We start from the raw sequence: 23,489 nt of genomic DNA on the forward strand, positions 1-23,489 counted from the left end.
ATGCTTGCTGTTTTGAGTTTCTATAAGTTTATATAACACACAAACATGATTACAAAGGGACAGAAAGGAATAGAAAAGTCTCTTTTTGCAGAAATGAGCAACAGGCGCAATCAAGATGAATGGTGGACCTTTCTTATTGATTTGGGGCCCTATGATATTTGCAGTTCAGTTAAGCATTCACGTACAATAGGAAAACCAGGCAGCACAGGTATCTTGTAAACAAAACAAAAATCTGGGACAAATCCTTACTGTGCTGTTTGTATCATTTGATCTCACTTGCAGGAAAACTTTCACAGTAAGTACTTTATCAAGTTTTGATGTTGAGTAAGGCAGCAATATAATTTCATTCTCTTTTGCCACATACGTCTAGGCCTCATTATAGTCTGAAGCGTGTATGTTTTTAGATTCCTCCTTTCAGAATTTTGGGAGACACGGCCTTGCGCAATATATTAGTCTGTTGTGTCAATGGAACTGATAGATTAAATGTATTCCAGCCAATTATTTTGCTTTACAGACATTAGGAAAAAAACTTAACAACACAAGTTAAACCCAGAGAAACACTGGCCTCGCCCTTCCCAAAATTAAGCATTGGTCTGGCCTTGTTAGTGAGCTTGAATTGCTAATGTCTTATTTACATTTTGTCATTTAGACTTAAAATTAGCATTTTCTCTGATTTATGCCGCTGTCTCTCACAGATCGTCTTCAAAAAGTGACTCCATTCAGTTCCCCTTGAGGAAAACACCCATTAATTAAATAAGAAAATAGGCTGTGCTGCGACTCTGATGTAATGAATCGGTAATGTTATGGCTCTCATTAAAATGTGCTGTGTTCAGATGGTTGTGCAGAAAAAACACACAAATTTAAGATAGAGATGTCATAAAACATAGAAGTTGTTAATGGTCAGGGAGGTGGCACAAATGCAATAGTGCTCATTTCTAATGCAGGGCTAATTATGCAAAATCTATATTTTTTCATTAGACTGCAAAAAACAGTCTTATCTGCCAAAGGCGATATGGCAGCAGGGTTGCATCATAAGTAAGGTGATGAACCAAGTTGGTCTATCTGCATTTTGCAGACTTCAGCTTATTTGACCTCAACTGAAGACCACATACTGTATGTGTTCCAATCCCCAGTGCCAAGTTATCAGCCCCCCAGAGGCGTCCTTGAAGGCTGGAGCTCTGTGGCTCGAAGTTGTCTTAAATATGGTGTCATTACATCAAACATATTTAGTAAGGATGTACCTGATTTTGGTCAGAAAGAAAGAATTAATACGCAATATGGTTGTTTTCCTGTCCAATTGGGCTTGGCTTGGGGCAAGCCTGGGCCTGAGCTGGGCCAGCCTTGGGGCATCCACCCCACACTGATGCAGGTCTGATTGACCACCTGCCTGCAGTTTCATCTGGAGGACAGTTTACAGCATGCCAGTACTTGTAGATAGGATGGACCTAATTGTTGTTTTGGAGTCAAGACTCTGAGAAATAGCCACTGGAAGTTGTGCAAATTTCTCATCAAAATAAAAGCATACATCTTTCCTTCACTGATTATGTTGTGAGCTGTGCTTCATGTGGAAAGAAACAACAGGTCTCTATTTGGGTTTGACATTACCTCAATAAGCAGCAGTGAGAGGAACACTGAGGCTGGCAAACTGTACCAAAAGCCTAATGTTGGTGCCGAAACAGAACTGCAGAGATACTTGCCTGATGTTATTAGAAAACTTATCACAGGATAGGTGACTAACCAACGGTATTGTGCATAAGTGCACGCATTAAGAATTTCAGAAGCTGATCTGCTGGCTCAGGGGCCATTATGAAACCCACAGACAATCCCATATAGGGCTAATTTCTCAGCCCATTTACTCCCCACATGGGCCCAACATACAAATGTTGTCAGGACTGTATCTTTCCAAGCTGAGCAAGAGTGGTTTGCATTGTTTTGGTGTAGGGTGTATGAAAGTATGATTTATATATGTTAGTATTTAGTGGTATATACCACCACTATGATTTTTATTGTTTTTGTTTTTTTGTGTGCGTTGTTGTACAGTCTATGTAGGCCTAGTAGCCTTCAGTTGTATATGCTCATACTGTAGTTTATAAGTTATTCTAATTTTATTAGGTTTATGTCCCTCTCCTATGCTACCCATCTGTTTTGTACCTCTGTTTGCAACTCTACATTTAATTTTGGTGGAAGAGTAGTTCCCAACTGGTCCAGCCATGGGGTCCATATTTCTCTTTAATCATTAGCTCAAAGTCCACATCTCACATATTCAATTTTATTTCACAAAATGTAAGCAACAGAATACAATGAAAGAAAACAATGCAAATATAAAGTGCAATTACTTAAAACTTAAAAAATAAATAGGACTACAACCAAAAAAGTGCCTATTATTGCTTCAAGGCCAGTTACACTGCAAAAACGTGTTAAGCATGTTAATAGGGCAAATAATAACAACAATAGGACAATAAAATAGTTGCCATACTAGTAAAAACAAGGTGGCATGATAAATTAGTCCCCTAACAAAGTCTGTAGAAGTGTACTTCAAAATAAAATGTGTCTTTTTATAAATGACAGAATGGTCCACTTTTGAAGGCTACCACAACCCTCCAGCTGGGAACCTCTGTTTTAGTACATCTTCTGTCTGTGGACAGTGTGTAGGCCTATCAACAAAGATTTTTTTTTTTTTTAAAGGGGCACTATTAGAAAACAAAACAAACACATTTCAATAGATTTTTGATCATTTAATCGTTTAATTTAGGCTATTTACCACTTTCTGAATGTTTTGCAATATGGGTTTTATTTTGAAGGCGCCCTGCGGAAATTCTGCATGTTATCGCGTGCTCCTGACTCTGCTGCTATGGAAACGCGAGTGGGCGGAGTTTGCTGGTGCCATTCGACTCCGGGTTTGATGCGGTGATGAAGTCCTCGGTGACCAGCGTACAGTAGTCAGCCCTACGAGCTACTTTAGCGCACAACTTTCAGTATCCGAGCTGTTCGTCTTGTCTGCTGACTTGTCCGGAGAACAAACCAGACATTTTTCTCCCAGTTTAAGTCTAATTTTTGCCTGTTAATCCAGGCCAAGCTAGACGTGTCGCGCACCACCTTTCGTGGATTTTGCCTCCCGCAGCCAAAATAGTCTGGTGCTTTACGGGGGTTGAAAAAAACGAAAACACACTTTGGGTGGATTGTTTTGCCGAACATGACGAGAAGATGTGGAAATAGGTACGAGCCGAGTGATAATGAGGATTATCTCTAACACATATGCAGTGAGGTGCCCTGGTTGCGGATTCATCCTGCTCGGTCATCGAGCTAAGGGGGAGAATTTGGGAGAAGTCGCGTGGAGCACAAAGAGCTTATTAAAGCCGAGGATACAACAAGTTTGGACCATGCACCCCCAGTGCTGACAGAGGACCGAGGTGGGAGACTGACGCCTGTTTCTGACTGCTGTTTTCTGCCCAGAGTTTCACCACAACAGAAAGTTGGACAATTGAGAGAAGTTTCCAGTCTGTCCTAGTATCACTTGCTATTTAAGGAGCAGTGCTTTATTTCCACAGTCAACTGAAACCGCACTAAGCCAAAGTGTGTTTTGCTGCAGTGTTTTGACCAGACCACAGTGTGAGGCTCTCTGAACTGAAGTCCACTTTAAATGCGGACTGGCTTGCGGTCAGTGAGTGCACAGCCGAGCTGCCAGTGCCACTTGGTTTTTAATTCAAGACAAAACATAAGTCGGTTCATTTCTAACCATTTATTACAATGGAGCTGACATACAGAAGCATTGTCCTGCTGGGGTGCATCCTTCTAGACTGGGCTCTTCTGGCTTCTGCAGAGGAAGGTGAGTCTGGAGTTTTTCTTCAAATACTCACTAGACTGTTTTTTTTCTGTGGTTACACGGATGGGTGAGATGTCCAATTAGTATTACACCCTGCCCCTTACCAGAAGGTAGTACAGCAAAACCACAAGGAATTTGAAGAGTACGCTATGCAAATATATGCAAGAACTTTGCTACAATCTCGGGGGGATAATCATAGAAATATCATGGCAGGACAGTACTGATTAAAAGTACTGTATGGTAGAGGCATGGCATTAATCCCAATAGTAATTTCACCGTAGATATAACAATAAATGTGACTTCCTTTCTTCTTCTTTAGCTTATTTTGAAATCATTTCTTCCACAAAGAAATAACAAAAATGATGAATAAATATTTGCCCTCCTCATATCTCCATAAGTCAATTTCTAGGACTTGGTCAGTATTAGTGTTCACTTTTAAGTCATCAAAAGGTCCCCAGGCTGCACCCCAGGGACCCCTAACCATCTTACCCTAAAATCAATAACAAACCATTCAGTGCTCTGAGGCTAATACAGAGCTGCTGTGATTTTCTGTGAGATCTGTGTGACACATAAGCTTTTACATTTGAGGAAAATCATCAAACTCTTTGTATCAAATATATAATCTTGATCATGACTTATATTTGCTTCTGGCAGCAGACTTGACATTAACAGGCAATTTGTCCTGGATAGGCTTTGTGAACCCTGGAGGGATGAATAAGACGGTCTGAAATTAGCTATCATAATGTTAAAGAAAGCAATGCTTTCAAATTGTCTGGTTTCACAGGCGTGTATAGCTCGGCATCATCAGCATAACAACAGGGCCAGTGTCTGGATAATTGGCTTAATGCAGGGGTGGAAGACTGAGCCACACTGACACATCAGAGTCAACTAGAAGGCCTGGGTGTTTATTTATTTTTAATCTCTTTTTGTGCCATAAATGGGAAAGTTTCAGTGCTGTGGAGTGAGCTGCAAACTGATTAGACTTTGTTAAGAATGCTGCGGAGACAACTTTCTGTAAAACCTTTGATAGAAATGGTCTATGGAAATAACAGGCCAGAGTTTTACCTAGGATCAAAGGATCGCAACTATGTTTCTTTAAGAGCTGTTGAACCGCAGGGTTTTTAAAAGTACCTCACTGCTGTGTAGGCTGCATGCTGTTGTGTTTCTGTGAAGACTACTCGTTATTCTCCATCATGCTATTCTCGGTTGCTACTGTTAAAGACTCACACACAGCTGCTAAAGGTGACATTGTGGCATAACAAGCACGTTTTTTTCCTTCACTAGTTAGCACCACAATATGAAAAAAAAATGGACACATATTTTAACTCGACACAAAACATTAGGTGGGTTTTACATGCACACTAATATTTCAGTATTATTCCAAATATGACAATATTCCAGATTTAATACAGATCATGCAATTCATCAGTAGTTCTGGTCAGAGCTGATCATATCGATGGTTAAGAGGAGCAGCTACTGCAGAGGTAAGTGAAAGTAAACTTAAAGACCCAGTGCAATGAACAGTTAAGTTTCACTTTAACTGTGCCTGGCATTCTGCTGCTCTGTCTGTGCCCAGAGTTTGCACAGTGTGTTGCAATAATTAACCGAATGGTATATATATTCCAGTAGCGCTCCTGATGAATGACCCAGCTTCAAAAAATAAAAATATTGAATAAATAATACATATAAAATCAATACTTGGCAGGCTGCCACAAATAAATGGATGTTTGGAAAAACTCCATGCTGATATTATTTGGCTTTTAATAGCATTCTTTGGGCGTGTATAAAGTGCATTTTGAATATCTGTTGCAATTAGGGGTTTTACCACAGTTTGTGACACACGGCCTCATGTCTGTTTCCGGTCAGCTCTTTGCTTTGTCATCAATACATTGTACAGAAACCAACTCACCAACAGTTAGCAAGGCTGGGGTAGAAATGTATGCCGGAAATAAAAGCCCACGTTTCTGGTCAGAAATAGAAATATGAGAAACACACACACTTTTAAGGTCCGGGAAAAGAAAAAAAACTATGATTTCTTTTTAAACACATCATAAATGTTAGGAAATATTTGACCATTAGACCATTAGATTGGATTAGACCATTTCTGTGTCTGGGATTTTTTGGGCTGGCCCAAAAGCATGCTGGATGACGCACTGGAGCCATCTTAAACATTATACCTCCCCCACTGTACAAAAACAAATAAGAAGTCGCTGCGCCGCAACAGATTGTCTTTAGCAGCTAACTCAGTAGCACAAAGCACACATTTTCACCAACCCGAAGAGCTGCTCTTTCTTTCGGTGTGATCTTTAATGTGATAAACAAAATGTTAGGGCACGTTGATCGGAGTATGGGCATCTGCTTTGGAATGTTAGTCGAATATTATTTTTCATTAGCCATGTAAACAGCTTAGTATAATATGAATGTCTTTTTCGGATCAAGGGGAAACCTGGACAACCATTTCTCTGACTAGTTCCCAACACGCTACACGAGAAACATGTTTTGTGAGTAAAAAAAAAAAAAATTTGCCATGAAAACAATGGGCTCCTTAACAATGACATTTTTCCCCAAGTTTGTTCGTTCCAATCAATAGTTACTGTAAACAGGAACACCATGAACATGCATGACTTCACATACTCTGTGGCAGGAACATGAATCTGTCAGTTGCTTCTGGTTTGAGTCTGGACGGCACATATCCGCTGGTGCCGAATGCCCTTTCTTGGAGGGGTGGACGTGAACTACAGACTGTACAAACACATGCATAGAGGGTACAGTGTGCGGCATCACCCATGGTTTTCTGAGGGGTGTTTTGAAGCTTTGGTTTGCAGCTTTTGCACACACACACCCATCAAAAGAAGATGTTAAATTACCGCAGCTACTGAGAGTCTGAATTCTTGTGGGAGAAACGTTGTTGACTTTGTGTTTCAAGAGAGGAGTTTGGGATTTTCCCAGACATTTAACAGTAAGTCAGAGTTTTCTGTGAGACAAGCAGACCATTAGAGGAAGTGTAGCTTCTTCTCCAGCTGGGGCTGCGAGGTCCACAGCTGGGACCTTACCCCCGACTCAACTTTGAGTTTTTATTCTTTGGTCTTTTTCTCTGGGACATAGAAGCTGCCTAACCTCAGATCTATGTGTGGGAAGCGAGCAGGTTTTCGGTGGCAGATTCATCAAACATCCCTTTAGAAAATCATGTATAGTGTGATTCGACTTGGCTCAATATCCCCCCTGATGATGTTTACAAGATGCCGGTTCCAAACAGGTGCAGCACAGGCTCGATGTGGGGGACACACATGTAGACGGGAGCCGAGGGGTCGTAGCGCCTTGTCGGCTGACTCCAGAACATCTGTGTCTTGCCAAGTGTGAACAAGATGTCTGGTTTCCGTGTCTTGGGTAATGGCCCGCTCCTCTGCCAGCACACTCTGGATCATCCTCCCCCTTGTTCTCCACCTAGTAGGGAATTCTGTAATGAACTGATGGGAGGGTAGATGAAGCTCACAGCTGCCAAATCTCTCCTCCTTTTCCAACTAAAGGATAAATGACTCACTTACACACACCACTTGCTCGTTCAGCGCATGGATCTCTCTTCCTTCTGTCTCCATGAAGATTAAAACACAGACCTCTTGATCAGATAATTACTTTGGCTGGAAATTAACAACAAGCTCTGGATGGAAATTAGTAATGAGGACGCACATGCGTTGTCACACACACAGAAAAAACAAACACTTTTTCTCTGCCTCGCCTTGGAAGTGAAAATGTATCATGTACAGAAAAGTATAATCACAGCCTCAAAGTGAAAAGACGTAAGCTTTTTATCCAGTATTAATAATTCTCGCTAATGTAGCCCTACTGCATTTTTAAAACATATTTGACATTATAAATGTAAGCCATAAATGTTCCTTATCCTCCCACACACGAACTCAACCTGTAAAGTACCCATTTTGTTTTTCTCCCTGCCCCTCGTTATTCCTCGCACATACAGTTTCTCTCTCTTTCCAATGGTGAGATGCAGGCAGTGACAAAAGCACTGCAGCCTTTCCCACCTCTTCAGGTCCACAGCTTAAATGATATTAACACTATAATCAGAAGTGGCGCCAACTTGTCGGCACTCTGGCCTGTAAGGACAGTTTTCCACGCTGGTTGACAATGTATTCCATTCAGTGTTGTCTAATTTCCATTGTTTGAAGGCAGGTTTGAGAGGTAGTGCTACTGAATAACCTGTGTGATCATCTAAAGTGTCACACAAATTGGCACAGGATGCTAATGAATGCAGATTTCCATGCACCACTAGGCTCATGCAAATAATCAGAGTTGTTCTAAGATGTATATACGTGTGAAATGCACATACATGTATGTTGCAGCCCAAGCTCAAATGAGCAAAACATGGTGTGGGAAACACGTTGAAAATATGTCGTTTATGTTTCTTGCATATATTTTGTGAAGGTTACAGTCTCCTTATTACCCCGTACCGATTTCATGTTTTTGTCTGCCTTCTTCTTTTTTCCCAATGGGGCGGGAGCTTTTAAATAAGTCACATGCTTCATGGACATCACAATCAATCAGCTAAATCTGTTTCCATTGCACATTGTTGTATTTTTGTGCTGATACACAGATTTATCTATCTTACCCAAGAGTATAAACCCTTTTAACTTCTATTTTTATTTTTTTTTTTGATGCAGGGATTTAAAATGTGCATAAAAATGACACAATAAGGATCTTGTTACATGTGGTCTTGTAACTTGACAGTAGATCAGAGAAACAGCTGAGTTTCTGAAGTTGATGTGCAATTGTCTGCTGAACATTGCTGTCAAATAAAGGCGCCGTCTATTTAGCAAAATTGATTCTTTTTGGCCGGGAGGCTAGTACTTAGCGCTTCTAGTTTTTTTTACAACGTTATAAATCCATCTTTCTATATACTTGCAATCTCCAGCATCTGCAATATGGTATGTTCCTGCAGCTGTTACCTCCCTCCATTTACAAATCATCTTTTCACATAGTATGCAACAAGAGAGTGCAGCTGCCAGCGTGATTTGTTTTGCAGACTTGTTGTTGGGGTGAGAAACAGCGACAGCACTTTTTTAGCCTCCACTGATGAAAAGAGGGTTTGAAGTGTCATGCTGTCTCATGCAAACTTTACACACTGCAGTAGTTTGTTCCATATCAAACTCTCCCAAACCAAAGCAACCCTGTGCAAAAGAGTTGACATTAACATCTTTTGTTCTGCACTTGAAATGACACACGTGCTGCCTCCATCCTGAACAATGAGCTCATACAGCTACAAGCAGACGCGCCAGGGGCCAAGTGGGAGTAATGAGATAACTGTGTAATAAATTAACATTTCCATTAGAGTTACATGATTTAAAACATATTGAAATTAAAAACAATATCTACATGCATATTTGATGTGGGGGGAAAAAAATCATAAAAGCAAATATATTGCCGTGCTCTAATGTGAGAGCCAAGGCTCACTGGCAGTTTAGCTCAGTGCTGTTGATTGGTACTGGTTGGGTGCCAGTGAGGGAAGTCATTGCACATCTGCATCTTAAAGGGACAGTTCACCCCCAAATCAAAAATACATATTTTAACTCTCACCTGTAGTGCTGTTTATCGAGCTAGATTATTTTGGTGTGAGTTGCAGTGTTGAAGATATCGGTTGGAGAGATGTCTGCCTTCTCTCCAATATTATGGAGCAAAAAAAACCTCAACAGCAATGTTTCTTTACAGAAATCATAACCCAGTTACTCAAGATAAACCACAGACTATGTTATAAGCAGTTTTTGTGTAGGAACTATTTTCTTCCTACTGAACTACAACATCAACCATAACACAGCAGTGCAAGGTGTGTATAGTTTGGGCTATTTGTTAGACAATAAACGCTCAATACCCGAGCTAAGTTACTGTCGTGCTTTCCACCTGCAGATTATAATGAAGGGAGTTAGCCCAGAAGTTAGCCTCTCATTAAAACCTGACAAGTCTCCCTTAAGGTGGAATGTTAAGGTGGACCAGCTATACTTTTTGTAGTGACACTCATCCTCTCCGAAACAGATATTGGACAAATGTTTGGCTTCTGAGCGTCTTTAGGTGGACAATTATTGATCCCAACTCAAAATGTGTTTTACTGTTATTTGTACTGTTACATGGTGTTGAATTATTGTGTTTGGGTAAAAGTTATTATGTAAAATTTGTTAATAGCTTTTTGTATTTATTCATATTTATATGTTTAATTAGACGCTAAGCTGTTAAGAGTTAATTAATAGTTCAATCTCACATTTCAATTTGCCTTCGCAAGAAAAAAAAACATTCTATAGTGTTATTGGCCATCAAGTATCCGTTTGGGCACTGGTACCATTTTAAAAGTATTGTTTCATCACCGGTGTCAGAAAAAACCCAAATGATACCCAGCTCTAGTGAGCTTGCAGTAGATGCAGGCTTGCCTCTGCGTATTGATACAGATGATGGGTGTAGGTTGGTAAAAGAAAATAGTTCCTACATTAAACTGGTCACAACAAAGTCTGTGGATTATCTCAAGTAATCGGTTCATAAGTTTTTCAAATATATATTTTTTGGCACTTTGAGCACCAAAAGCCGAGTACCATCTAGTTCCATAATATTTAGGAGAAGGCAGACATCTCTACAGCCGACGTCTCCAACACTCGGCACCTCACACCAAAACAGTCTAGGTGGATAAATAGCACTGCAGATAAAGAGGAAAAATTTGTGTTTTTGATTATAGGGGTGAACTGTCTCTTTAAACAAACTCTGCAACACTCACTAGTTGCTTATATGCAGTCAGCCAGACATCATGTAACAGTTTTCTTTACATGGAATTAAAACATTCAGAGCTCATATTTGTGTAATCTGCTGATAGGCAGCTTTTAGTTGGAAGAAGAGATTGACATCAACCTTCTAAAAACGAAAATATTCTTACATTTTCGACACAATCTGTTTATTCTCTCACCTCCCTCCATGACATAACTAGCCCGATGAATAGCGTAATGCTTCTCGATCTAAACTAAAACTCACTAAGTGTCTCAAACGCAAAAAGGATGTTTTTATCTAAGAGGCCTTACTTGAGCCCCAATCCCTTCTTTCACAGACATGTAGCCTTTTCTTTTGCTACTCTTTCCACGTCCTCTGTCTCCTTGATGTTTGACTGGTGCTATGCTGTTTTCTCTTGCTGACTGTCTCCCCTGCCGTGGAAATGTGGATCGTTTCCCAGAAATCCTTTTAAACGGAACCGATTTTTATAAGAAAGGGATTTGCATTTAAAGCAACCTCCCCCCTCTCTGAAAGCCTGTAGCCCATCATCCCCAGTACCTCAATCCGATGATTAGCTTCCTCAAGAGTTAAACAGGCATCCGAGTGCCACAAGTACTCTCAGTCCGTGTCTTTCTCTCTCTCTCTTTCTCCCCCTTCTCTCTCTCTCGCTGTGAAGGATGCATATGGCAGCCGGGAATTGCAGGTGGATGATAGTTTAGCTCGGTGAGAGGATACACCCCCAGCCCATACATCCATGTCAGGCATTCACTTAGGAGAGCCAGTCTGTCCTCCACCCACACGCTCCTCTCTGAGAGTGGGACACAATGGGGACAGGCTGCAGCAGAGAGGGAATGAGGCCACAGCCTATCAGCCATAAGCACCAAGGAGAATGGCACTTTTAGAGGGATGGGGGTTCTCTTTGAAGTGAGTCAAGGAGAGATGGGGAGACCGGCATGAGTCGACGAAATAGAAAGAGCAAGAGCAGAGAGGGCAAGGAGGGTGCACGTCTGCACACTGCATAATGAGCAAAGTGTATATTGCCTATTTGCATTCTGTGATCATACACACCTGGGGCCAGATATGCGAGATATATGCGATGGGATGAATATGTGATTATAACAAAGGGATTAAAAAGGCCCGTAATTAGGAGACAACAACTGAGCAGCTATTTATCATAGGTCCATCTTTCCCATTTATCTCGCACACTAATCACATCTCAATTATTTGAGGCACGCTGAGCTTTGTGGAGCAAATAAAGCAATTGTGCGCCTTGTGGTGTCTTTGTCGTTACATTCAAAAAATAGTATCAGGAAGGAGGGGGGAAAAGCAACATGAGGTCGGCGAGACGTCGGTAGAGGCTGGATGTGCAAGAATTGATTATAAAAAGCAACCTTGATGTAAAATATTCTCAGCTTGAAGCATGCGCCATCAGTAGGCTTGATTCAATTTGAGTCTCGAATATTTTTCTCCCTGCGTCAGAGGTTGACCTACATCTCCTGTTTGATATTTTAACTTAAAATGCAATTCACTTGGTTCGACATCAACCTAGAGAACACGTGCACGCTCTGCTTCCACCTTCATGCATGCACATGGCTTCGGCACGTCTCCCAGGGCCTGCTTTCATATACCGCACTGAACCAGCGGCATAACAGAGACATTCCTGTGCGCTAGCTGCCCTCCTACAGCCTGCACGCAGCTAAGAGCTTAAAGAGGGAGTCATGCTCCAAATAGGAGTGGGTCAGTTCAGTTAAAGAAACATTAAACACCTTTTTTGGGCTGCCTGGTATTTTATTTTTTTAAGGAGTGCTGCACACAAAATGTTCTCCCTCCTCGTGCTCTTACATATTGCTTTAATGATAGCTGATTGCTTTCTCCGCTCGACTCCATCCAATCATTTGAAGAAGAGTCATTGTATTATTAAACTCGCTCCATTTTTCAGTGATTGGACCAAAGTGCAGTTTTGAAATTCAGTTTGTAAACCACTGAGCTCGCCCCACGCTGAAAACATAATGTGGCTGGGCTGATGAAGGGAACATGACGCTCTTTGTATTCTAACAAATAGCTTCACATCCAAAGAGATGGATCTATCTTTATTTTAGATATATCGGTCACCGCCACACAACCACACAAGCTTGGGGGAAGCGATAGCATAGACTGATGAAGAGAATTAGCTCTGAGCTTGTTTGAATATGAAAAAAACTCGATGTGTCAGAATACAAGAGAAAAAATTCTCGCAGAGTCTGTTTTCTTGTATCTCTACTTAGATGTGTCAATCCTTAGATGGTTTATTTAGCTGGAGTCTGCACTGTTAGCTTCAAGCTGTCCACCTCCCACTGCAGATTAGTCACTGAACGCTGTGTGTGTGTGTGTGTGTTTTTATTCTGCAAGACCCCCCTCCTTCCCCAAAATGAATTGTAGATTCTGCTTTACTGAGGGCTTTGATAACAACTGTGTTATAAGTACAGCAGTCGACATTTTTGGGGCTCATTGAGAGTTCGTTGGAAGCATCACAGCGGTAGATGGAGCTATGTGGGTTTTTCATCAAGCCAGATTTGAAATAAGATAGGTCACCTGTCATATGTTAGTTTATAAAAGTTCCCTTTTCCATGCTCCGCTCGAGCAAATGGGAGCTAATTTTGCAGCTGCGGCTCTGTCAGATAATGTATTATTCCAGGCCTGTACACACATTAAAACAGCTTTGACTCCAGTCTTTTCTGTTCATGATTAAATGACACAAGACACAAACATGCTAATAATTAATCAATACTGGCAGTTACCTAACTTGCAAACTATCTGGTCCAATTATTGGAAGACACAGCAAACACGGGGGTGGCAGAGTCTCCTGCTGCTTAGGAAGATCATCCCAGATTTCAGTACTGCATGTCTCCAAAGTGTCCGCTCCGCAGGGGTTCAGGTCTATGACTGACCCTGACCTCAGGCTCTCCCGGGGGACCGGAGAAGAGGAGATGATGAATATCCTCTTGAAGGATGGAGAAGGTGTTTGAAAACAAGCACATAACCTGAGCTCTTTCATAGTGCTTCTGCTGTGATGACACCGCTCAGCTTTCACAGACCGTCAGCTGCCTTCCAGCCTCCCATAAAGGAGATTGCAACTTGAGGCTAGTTGGTTTGTAGAGGGCAGTTCTGACCACAGCGCAGTGATGTATGATAGCTCCCGGGCGTAGAGCAGGGAAGTGTCTGTATAAAGTTGTCAGGCTGGAATTAGGTTCATGAGGTTCTTGGTGCTGTGGTGAAAAACACAGACGTTTTGACAGCTTTCTATTTCAGTTATATGTTCCTTTCCCTTTATGATGATAGATGATGTCAAATTTAATTACTGAATGACTTCCATTTCCCTATCTAAACATCGTTTCTACATAGGCGAGTGTGGCTTTGAGTTTCTGCTTAGCTCTTTTTCTCTTCTACTCGACAGTTGCTCAGACTGAATCCTTTGACAACATCTAACAAAGTAGAACCTTTTACCAAAGGCCTGGCTGTGAAGACCATCATCACAGAAATTGTCTTTTTAAAAGACCAAAGTGCTAAGATGTGCTGTGTAGCCCACATCTGTTTACTACTAAGCTTGCCTTTCAATCTTGTGGACTCAAGTGCCTCAATAGAAATAATACACAGTTTTGAAGCGCAGAGGAGGCATTCCTTGTCTACACATGTTTGTACATCGCACTTGTTTTTGTAATGAAATAAAATGAACTAATGTAGAATTAAGCTGCATTCCCTTAATTAAGTCAGACTATTGCAGCAGAATTACAAAGCACATGATGATGAATATAAATGTGTCTGCCTACACTAATCAATACATGTGACCCACATTACAAGGAACTTTCCTCCTGCTATCTGCAGCGGGAGGTAGGATTTAGTGTAGGAAATGAAACTAGATTCCTAAATGCAATAAAATGTTAAATAATTGTGGGTAAACATTGATTTTTTGTATATTTTGTTGAGAACTTTCAAAAATTAATTGACATAGTGTAGTTCAGAAGCACCTGCATTCTTATAATTATCTGAGAAAGAGAATTCATGGTGAAGTAATGGATGATGGGGGAAAAGAGTGTGCAAACAATAAGAGACGAATGAAAAATGCATTAAGGGAAAGTTTGATTTAAAAGGGACCAAATGTCATGAATAAAGCTATAATGATCAGTTGATTACCTTTATCATAGGGCTGCAACGGTATGCAAAATGTACGGAAACCATAAATTAACCTATTCTAAGGTACACCGCTGCATCCCTAGTCGATCAACAGAAGATTAATTGGAAACCATTTTGAGAACAGAATAGTCATTTTAGTCATTTTTAAAGCACATATGCCAAACATCATTTTAGAGGTTCCAGACTCTCAAATGTGAAATGTGATTTTTATGCTTTTCTTTGCCATACATTATAGTAAAGTTAATATGTTTGGGTTTTGGACTGTTTGCCTGAAAAAAAAAGACAGCCCTAGTCATGGAGTTTCATTAAGAAATTAGTCTCAAAGCAGCAATGGACATGATTAATCAGATTGTCTGTCTTCAAAACCAAAAGATCACACGCCACTGAATTGTCTTTTAACTGAAGCAAGGAATCTCTGTCTGTCTCTATGTCTGCATATCCTTCACTATCTGTCAGTCTTTATGTCTTTGCGTATCCTGAGATATCCGATGTACTTCACACATGGCGGATGCATTGCTGAGGACTCAAGGACATGCATTGTTGAATTTGGACATGCAGCAAATAAATGAACTTTGAATAAACAAGATAACAGTGCTCTGTGTGACAGAGCAGGCAGAGCTTCCTTTGATGATTCAAAGCAGGCAACTTATACACCTATTTGGAAAATAATACTTCTGCTAAGTGTATTTCACCGGTGTTTCTGACCGCAAGTAGCCGCCACTTGAGTGTGTTTTTCAAGGGTGGATTTAGTGACTTGGGGCCCCAGGCAAACACTGTCTTGCTTTTCTTTTCACCCTTTCTCTACTGGGGAATGTTGGTATTGGCAGTGATAGAAGAAGAACTCAAAACTCTTGTTTGTATGAGCGATTCTCGAGAAAGCTGCAAGCAGCCATATCACAAGCCAAACAATCGGCACCGTTTGGAACAGGCATGTTTTGAACGGGCACTGCACTAGTACTTCTAATTTCGGCATCACCTCAAGCGCTGTCTTTTTTTTACCTTATAGTATTCTTTATTTAAAGACAGCATGGCTTGTGGAAATGCAGAGGTTTTAGAAAGTGCAGTATACCCTCCCAAAATATACTGAGTTGATAAAAAAGAGAAGTCTTTTAACTTTTCCTTTGTAATTCATTCCTCCTCTTATAGGATTCGGTATCAGGAAGCCACCAGGGAGTTGGTGTAGCCTGCAACAATGTTCTCAAGAAGCCTTTCAGTTTTTCACAGAGTCGGGTTATTTTTGAAGAGGGATTGAGAAAGTGGTGCCCATAATTGGAAGTAGCGGGAGGTGAATTCACTCAGTGGCAGATCAATATTCCAAAGTAGCTGAAATATGCTGTAAAGCGAGGCAATTTAATCAATCACACTGTATGAGAGATAGTGCTGTGAATTATGTGTTTAAAGCTCGGAGTTCTTAAATGTGTCAACTTAGAACTGAATTCCAAATGATTAACGATTTAACCAGAAAAAAAGAACTTAGGTTTTATCCTTCCTTCCTGTTGTGAATTAAATGTTCAAATCTATTGCTTTCACTTCTTATTAGTCAGTTCCTGGTGTGCAGATGTCCAACTTTAAACGCTTTCTATAATAACACTCTAATGTATTGTCAAACAGCCTTAGACGCCACCTCTCTGTAGATAATGTTCATTTTTCATCTGCTGTAGTCTCTCTGGGAGTATCTCTGGCTTCACAGTTATGTGGATTTTGTTTGTCTGAGGAAGAAATGCTGTTTGAGTCCAAGATGTACAAGCGCTGTTCAGCAGTTGACACCGCAGGTCAAAACTCATTACGGGTAGGCAGTGATATAAAAAGGCACAGAACCAAGCTGGTGTCTAATATCCTCTTAACCTTAACCTCTCATTTTATGTGAGGGTCAAAGCTTTTTTTATTTTCTTACCATTGGGATTAAAGTAAATATTCACTGTGAACTTGTGCGATGTGAATAATGCAACAGTTTTTTCCGTCCACTTTACCATTTAATTAAAAGGGAATGGCAATGAATCATAGATGTACCTTTGGGTGCCTGTATTAATCAACATTTGTTTTGTGTTCCAACGCTATAGAGAAGCTTTTTGTGTAATTCTTTCCTCTGTTATGATAAGAGTTGGACTCAAATATGCGGACTAAACTATTCTGATATTAGTTTTGTCGGAGGGTACGTGATTTTCAGTTTTTGGATTTGCATTATTAACTACTACTGAATATCCAGAGCCCAAAACATGGTGGACATCATACACAGATGTATGAAACTTAACGCTTAGTTACAATTAGAAAAGGTGATTTGATCAGTGATCAAAACAAATGTTTGACTGAAAACTGAATAGATATCAAACCAGTTTTAGTGTTGTAACGCAGCATTTCACACCCATTCATTGTTTTACAGTGGCCCACCACAGTATCAACATCTGGCACTCCATATTGATTTTCGATTTCTGTAGCTGGACTATCGATTAGGTGAGCTGTTGGAATAGATATACCGTCTGATTTTTTGCCCCACCACAGTTTTGGGGCACAGAGCGTACTCTGGGCACAGATGGAGCAGCAGAAGGACAAATGCAGTTAAAGTGAAACTTTACAATTCATTTTGCTGCTTTTAAAAATGTACCCTGGTATCAGCTACCACCAAACATACACTCTTATTGAGAGGGCAACACTAGTGAATTTATTATTAGCTTAAGAACTCTGAAGCCGTTTTCTCATATGAACTGCGGACAATGTGAATCTCCGGAGAATTGAAGTTTCCCTTTCACACACGTAGCACACAACAGAAGATTGTGTCAGAACTGTCCTCGTCTGCTGGAATCACTCTGTTTGATGCAGGCATGCACTGGCGCCTTGGTATCGCACGCAGGAGGCAGGACATGATGCGAAATACAGTGCGGTCATATAGCCTGTTGTAGTCGCTTGTTGTTTCTTGAATTTGTCGGAAGATTCTGGCTCCGGCCCTCACTGACAGAAGTTCCCCAATCTCGTCATCACTCAAGTTAGACATATTTGTTGCTGTCATCGTGTAAATGACCCCTCACCTTCACCCTCAAATGTTAGTTTTTCTTCTGGTTTTGCACGAACCGCATGATAGAAAAATCGAAACACACCCACTCGCTCACTTTGAATTTTGCAGACAATCACTTGCTCTATTCACACATAGGCTTAATCAGACAGACTTTGTACTCGCAAACTGGCAGTGTATAGTCTGTTTAATGTGTGATCTAACTGATTTGGAAGTACGCGCTCTCACATACAGCTCCTCTGGATAATGTGTAGTTAATTTCAGGTTTGCAGTGCATGTGTGAAAGGTCAGGTATCATAGACTTGTGCTTAATCCTCAGTGCTTTAGGTCAGTCAGTTTTGGTCACAGGAGTGTAGCATCTTTGGTTTCTGTCCAGAAGCTCCCTCCCTAACTATGTTACATCCTGTCCTGGGACAGAAACCAACCACAACATATATTGATATGCAATGCTGATGTCAAGAAAAAAAAGTGTTGACATTAACACTACTACTTCATCTCACGCCTCCTCCCTTTCATCTCACTACTCCATCACACGCTTGAAGTAGCTGAGCTCATCAGCACGTGCTGCGGGAGGCTTTTGTTATACAGTAGACGAGGGGTTAAACTGTGCCCTGCCCAGTTGCTGTGCATGTGAGTGATGTGCATGTTGGCGGCCACCCCACCCCCTTCAGACCAGGAGACAGGAAGGGGACAGGAACTACAGGAAGCTAAAGTCTAATCTCAGTAGACACAACTCTGTCAGAGACACACAAACAGACACATTCAGTGCATGACTTGTTATGTTCATGTGCACACACTGACCTACTCTAACAAAAACAACGCTGGGAAGCTCATGAAGGAAAATCATTTTTTTCATTTGCATTCTTCATGTGCGCTGTTGTAGATAACCTGAGTTCCAAGGATGTCCACAATTAGCATTTTCAAAGATTAACCAACAATAGTCTTTTTAACATGTGCTCAATAATACCTGGAGCACAATTGCTGCTATCATATAATGAATGTGATAATCTTCTTCAAAGGGATCATTTGAATACTATAACAAACAAAACAAACTTCTCTGACTTTTCTAGTAGCAGCTGTAATCCATCAAAGTAATGTTAATACAGACAACCTCATTAATTTTACCTTTTGTTAGGCATTTACTGGCCTCACTTTGAACATCTGCTCATGTTAATATGGGAAGAAAATGACCAAAGCAAGAATTTTTAAAGGAATAGTTTAGCATTTTGGGAAATTTGTCCTCTTGCCAAGTTAGAGAATACTACGCTCATGTCTGTACAATGAATATTAGGTTACTGCCAGCAGCTGGTTAGCCTAGCGTAGCACAAAGACAGGAACAGACCAGGGCTAGCTGTTTTTAGTCTTTGTGCTGAGCTATGCTAAGCTAAACAAATGCACTGACATTTTCTAGTATGAGATGTAATCCATCAAACTAATGTTAATGCAGACAACCTTATTAATTCAACCTGTTTTTTTTTTGGTTTTTTTTTTTGCCCAACTTGGAAACATTTGCCAAAGGTAATATTGAGAGAAAATGGCCAAAATAAAAGAGTTTTAAAGGGAAAAGTTTAACATTTTGGGAATTTCAGCTTCTTGACAAGTTAATACCAATCACATGTCTGTTTGATGGATATGAGGCTATTACCAGAAACTGGTTAGCTTAGCCCAGCACAAAGACTGAAACAGATGTGGGCTAGCTGATTCCAGTCTTCACGCTAAGATGAGATAAAATAAGTTAAGCTAAGATAAACAGATTCACTTTTTGTAGTAGCAGCTGTAATCCATCAAACTTAATGTTCAGACAACCTCATTAATCTTACCTATTGTTAACTATGTATTGGCCTCACATGGAAACAAATGCCAATGTTAATATGAAGAGATGACAGAAATAAAGGATTTTTTAAAGGAAAAGTTGAACATTTTGAGAAATTCTGCTTTTACAGGTCAGAAACTAGTCAACTTGTTGTGTCTGTATGATAAATATGAAGCTACTGCCAGCAGCCAGTAAGTTTAGCTCAACACAAAGACAAGAAGACTCAGCTGTTTTCAGTCTTTGTGCTAAGCTAAGCTAACAGTACAGACATGAGAGTGGTTTCTCATCCAAAGCAAGTAAGCAAATAAGTGTATTTTCCAACATGTTGAGCTATTCCTTTAATTTAAATGCGAAACGTGTAGGTATTAAATTGCCCGAGGCAGCAGAACATCCCATAAGCATGTCTGATTTCAGGGTATTGGCTTTGGAAATTTCAAAACATGTGCTAGCAGTTTCCCCTGAAACACACAAGGTTCTGAGTTATACCTAAAGGACCGCAACTCTCCAAAAAAATGACATGTGGAGCATGAAGGGGAGCAGCTTGAAGTCCCACACCAAACAAATGTTTTGCAAGCAAACAAGATTCCTTCACTTTTCAATTCATGATCTTTCTCACTTTCTATGTGAAAAAAATCCCAGTGTATTTCACTGACATAAAAATAATGTCAGTGTTTGTTTTTTATGTTGAAATGATAAAGTTACATACATGGCCTATACATGTCAATAGTCTCATTGTATATTAGGAAAGTATTAAGGGTACAGTCAGAAATACATTATGTTAACAACTAGTTATTAACAGTCTGTCAAGGGTTTGTTAACTGGACAAAAAAAGACTAAAAGGTGACATTGAGAGAAAGTAGCATGCTCACATGTGTAATATTGTCAAACACACTGATAAGCCCATCCCGTTCTGTCATCTGTAAATCTCTCTAACATTTCGTTCCCTTCTTACATTCCCCTTTTTCATTATCCCTGTTCTTCCCCTCTGTCTCTGTTTCTCTAGGTGTATGAGGGTAATTGGCACTCTGTGTTTTTAATTAAAATGAGGTCTAATTGTAGCCGAAGCAGGGCAAATGTTCATAGGCCTGTAATTTCCCTATCACACTCCGGAGCCACAGAAAAAGTGTAAAATAAGGAGGGAAAGGACATGCGGGAAAGAAATTAACGCAAAAACGAAATACTGGATTCAACGCAAATGCTCCTGCTGAATTTGAGGTCGGCTGTATAGAAATTGAGGTTGTAACATTCTCCATATAGTCCCCCTTGGTGAGAAATACGGGGTCAGGTTTTACATTTCAAAAGAAAAGCGTGTACAACAGCCTCTATGGTTGTCTGACTTTCACACAGAATGCCTTCCCCTTGCATGTGTTTTTCTGACATGGCTTGACGATTAAAATTAAAAACTATATCATCCTAATTCTGATATCAACTTTAGATCGAGTCCCAAAAAACAATGTCTATATTTTTTTCTCTGTAGGTGTGATTTCAAGGCTAAGACCAAGTCTTCTTGTCAGCACCAGTATCAGTTTAGACTCTGCGGTGTCTCCTAATGTGGACAATTGTACTGTAATTACTGTACAATTGTTTGTTTTGGATGTTAAATGTGGCCGGATGACGAATTTTCATTGTTTCTACATTTCTCCATACACTTGGGGCAATTTTCCGGCATTGGGTGGCCGCCGCTGCTGTAAGAATGTAGGGGAAACGCCAGTTTCCTCTAACAGGGCTTTAGTCTGAACCTACTTCAGTGAAAGGCAAGGCCGTGCATGCACATAATAGAAACGCTTACCATCTCATCCAAACACTCACGCTCACACATCCTGTCTCATAAACCTTAATGATAGAGCAGCGATAAACAGTGATTATCATGCCCGAGGGGAGGTGTTTCTCTTCCACACCTTCAAAATAAAATCAAAAATCAGCCTATGAAACAGAGGCAGGTGTGTATATGATAGGTAGGGACAGGGCAGCCTGAGTATTTTGAAGGTGTTTTTTAAATTATGCTGGAGTGAACTCGAGGTAGACTAAATGCGGGGAAAGCACCGGCCTGAACTTTGTCATCCAATTATCCTCCTCATCCACCTCTCTGCTCTTCCTCTCTGCCGACTTTCCCTTCTTCCTCTTTATCGCCTCAGATTGTTGTTATAAAGCTGGTGGGCTTCTGTGGTTTTGAAGTGGAAGAGGGTGAGTGGCACGTTTTGCTGCATTTCCACTACATGAAACGACACGGTTCTACTCAACCCAACTGCTTTTTTTTTTGGTTTTCCATTAGCAAAAGTTGTGCATAGTACCTGATACTTTTTCTGTTACCACTGATTGCTCAGAGAGAATATCATTACCAGAGTAGCCACTTAAGCCTCATAAGACATCCTGCACAAGCCCGCCATTTTTAAATGGCCTATCTAATCTACTGCCACCAGTAGTGACTGCAGTTGTTTTTTATTCACTGGACCAAGATTTTTAATAATGACAGCCTGCAAAACTTTGTCATACAATAAAAAATGTGCAGACATTCCTCTGTTTGGTTGCATATAAGATAATTCAGTGATTATCGCTTTGAAGATTGATGATATTTTCAATTGGTGTTTAATCTGTCGATTATCTTTTCGATTAATCATTTAGTTGTTTGGTTTATAACCCAAAGAACCCGATGGAAATATTCACATTTAAAAAGCTATAATCAGGAATCTTTTAAAAAATGGTGATAGCATTGCAGTGGTATACTGTTTTCAAGGTATACTGTGGGATGAAAGGTAATGGTTATTATACCATATAAATTTGCTTATCTACTGTAATGTCCATTCCTTTGAGTAATTAAAGTTATTGTAACTAATAACAATAACTGTGCAACAACATAGATACAGTGAAAGCGCAATACTTTTTAAGATGGTTATCGCAATGCGAAAATGTCATACCTTTGCAACTAGGCTTGGGCGGTAGGAAAATATTTCATACTGTCATATATCCTGAAATTTCACCAGGGTTTACAGTTCATGACAGTTTAAGCGTGTGGTGCTGATAATAGTTGGCAATTCATTTATTGATTGACAGTCAGTAGATTAATCATTGAAACTCCTATGATGTCACAGTAGTTTGTGTGGCTGAGAATCCCGCCCACTCTGTGTGGTTCTATCCGCAGTAAAAACGAAATATAAAAAAAGGTGCTTATACAAAAAGTGAGTCAAGTTGAGTTGTGACATAGCACAGTGGAAATGTATCATATGTGCGTGGTTTTTTTGGGGGGGGGGGGTATGAGGAGTTTGCAGTGTAGAAAGAGCAGATTATAAGAGAGAGACGGGCAATAATTAACTGATTAAAATCACATTACATCTCAGTGTGATGTCATGACGAACCTGCTGCATATGCAACCCTGAGAAGTGATGTCAAGTCATTGCTTCCATGTGCAGTGCAAGAGGCAGGTCACCCAGATGATGGAAACCAGAAAATGACACTGAGGTGGAATGCAATAAGAAAGATTTAAATAATTTGGCTGCGCCACGGTGAGAGTGGGGTCGAGAAGGGGATGAATGCTGTGTGTGTTCCTGTGTGTGTGTGTGTGGGGGGGGCTGTTAACTGAGGAAATGTATTAAATTAGCCGAAAGCCAAGATGTGAGCAGAGGTGGGCGCGATCGAGTGATCATTGAATTCATTATGAAAAAAAAAAACAAGGACATAAAGAGTGAGATATTTATAGATGACATGAGATGTTTTCCTTGTACTTGTTCTTTTACTGCTAATTATTTTGTATTAAAATGTTCATGAGTTGCATTTTAACTTTTTTTTTTAATCTAAGGGAGGAATAGCAGTGGAGCAGTATATTTTTATAGAAATTGGGACTTCCAAGGAGTCTGTGGGATGTAGAATAATTCATTATGAAAGTGTGAGGAGAAATAAAACAGTTATCACCTCCCTCAATCACAGTG

The 23,489-nt window shown here is 40.3% G+C and overlaps 1 protein-coding gene across 1 annotated transcript in view; it reads left to right on the forward strand.

The window, feature by feature from the left end:
* Nucleotides 1-2,878: 2,878 nt before the first annotated feature.
* Nucleotides 2,879-23,489, forward strand: part of ephb4a (eph receptor B4a) — a 48,249-nt gene continuing 27,638 nt past the window's right edge. The window contains exon 1 of the mRNA XM_042498650.2: nt 2,879-3,826. Coding sequence (XP_042354584.2) covers nt 3,748-3,826 — 79 coding nt within the window. The 5' untranslated portion in view covers nt 2,879-3,747. The remainder of the gene's footprint in view (nt 3,827-23,489) is intronic.

Source organism: Plectropomus leopardus, chromosome 15 (assembly GCF_026936395.1).
Source record: "Plectropomus leopardus strain MGB_pleo_1.0 chromosome 15, ASM2693639v1, whole genome shotgun sequence".
Lineage (NCBI taxonomy): Eukaryota > Metazoa > Chordata > Actinopteri > Perciformes > Serranidae > Plectropomus > Plectropomus leopardus.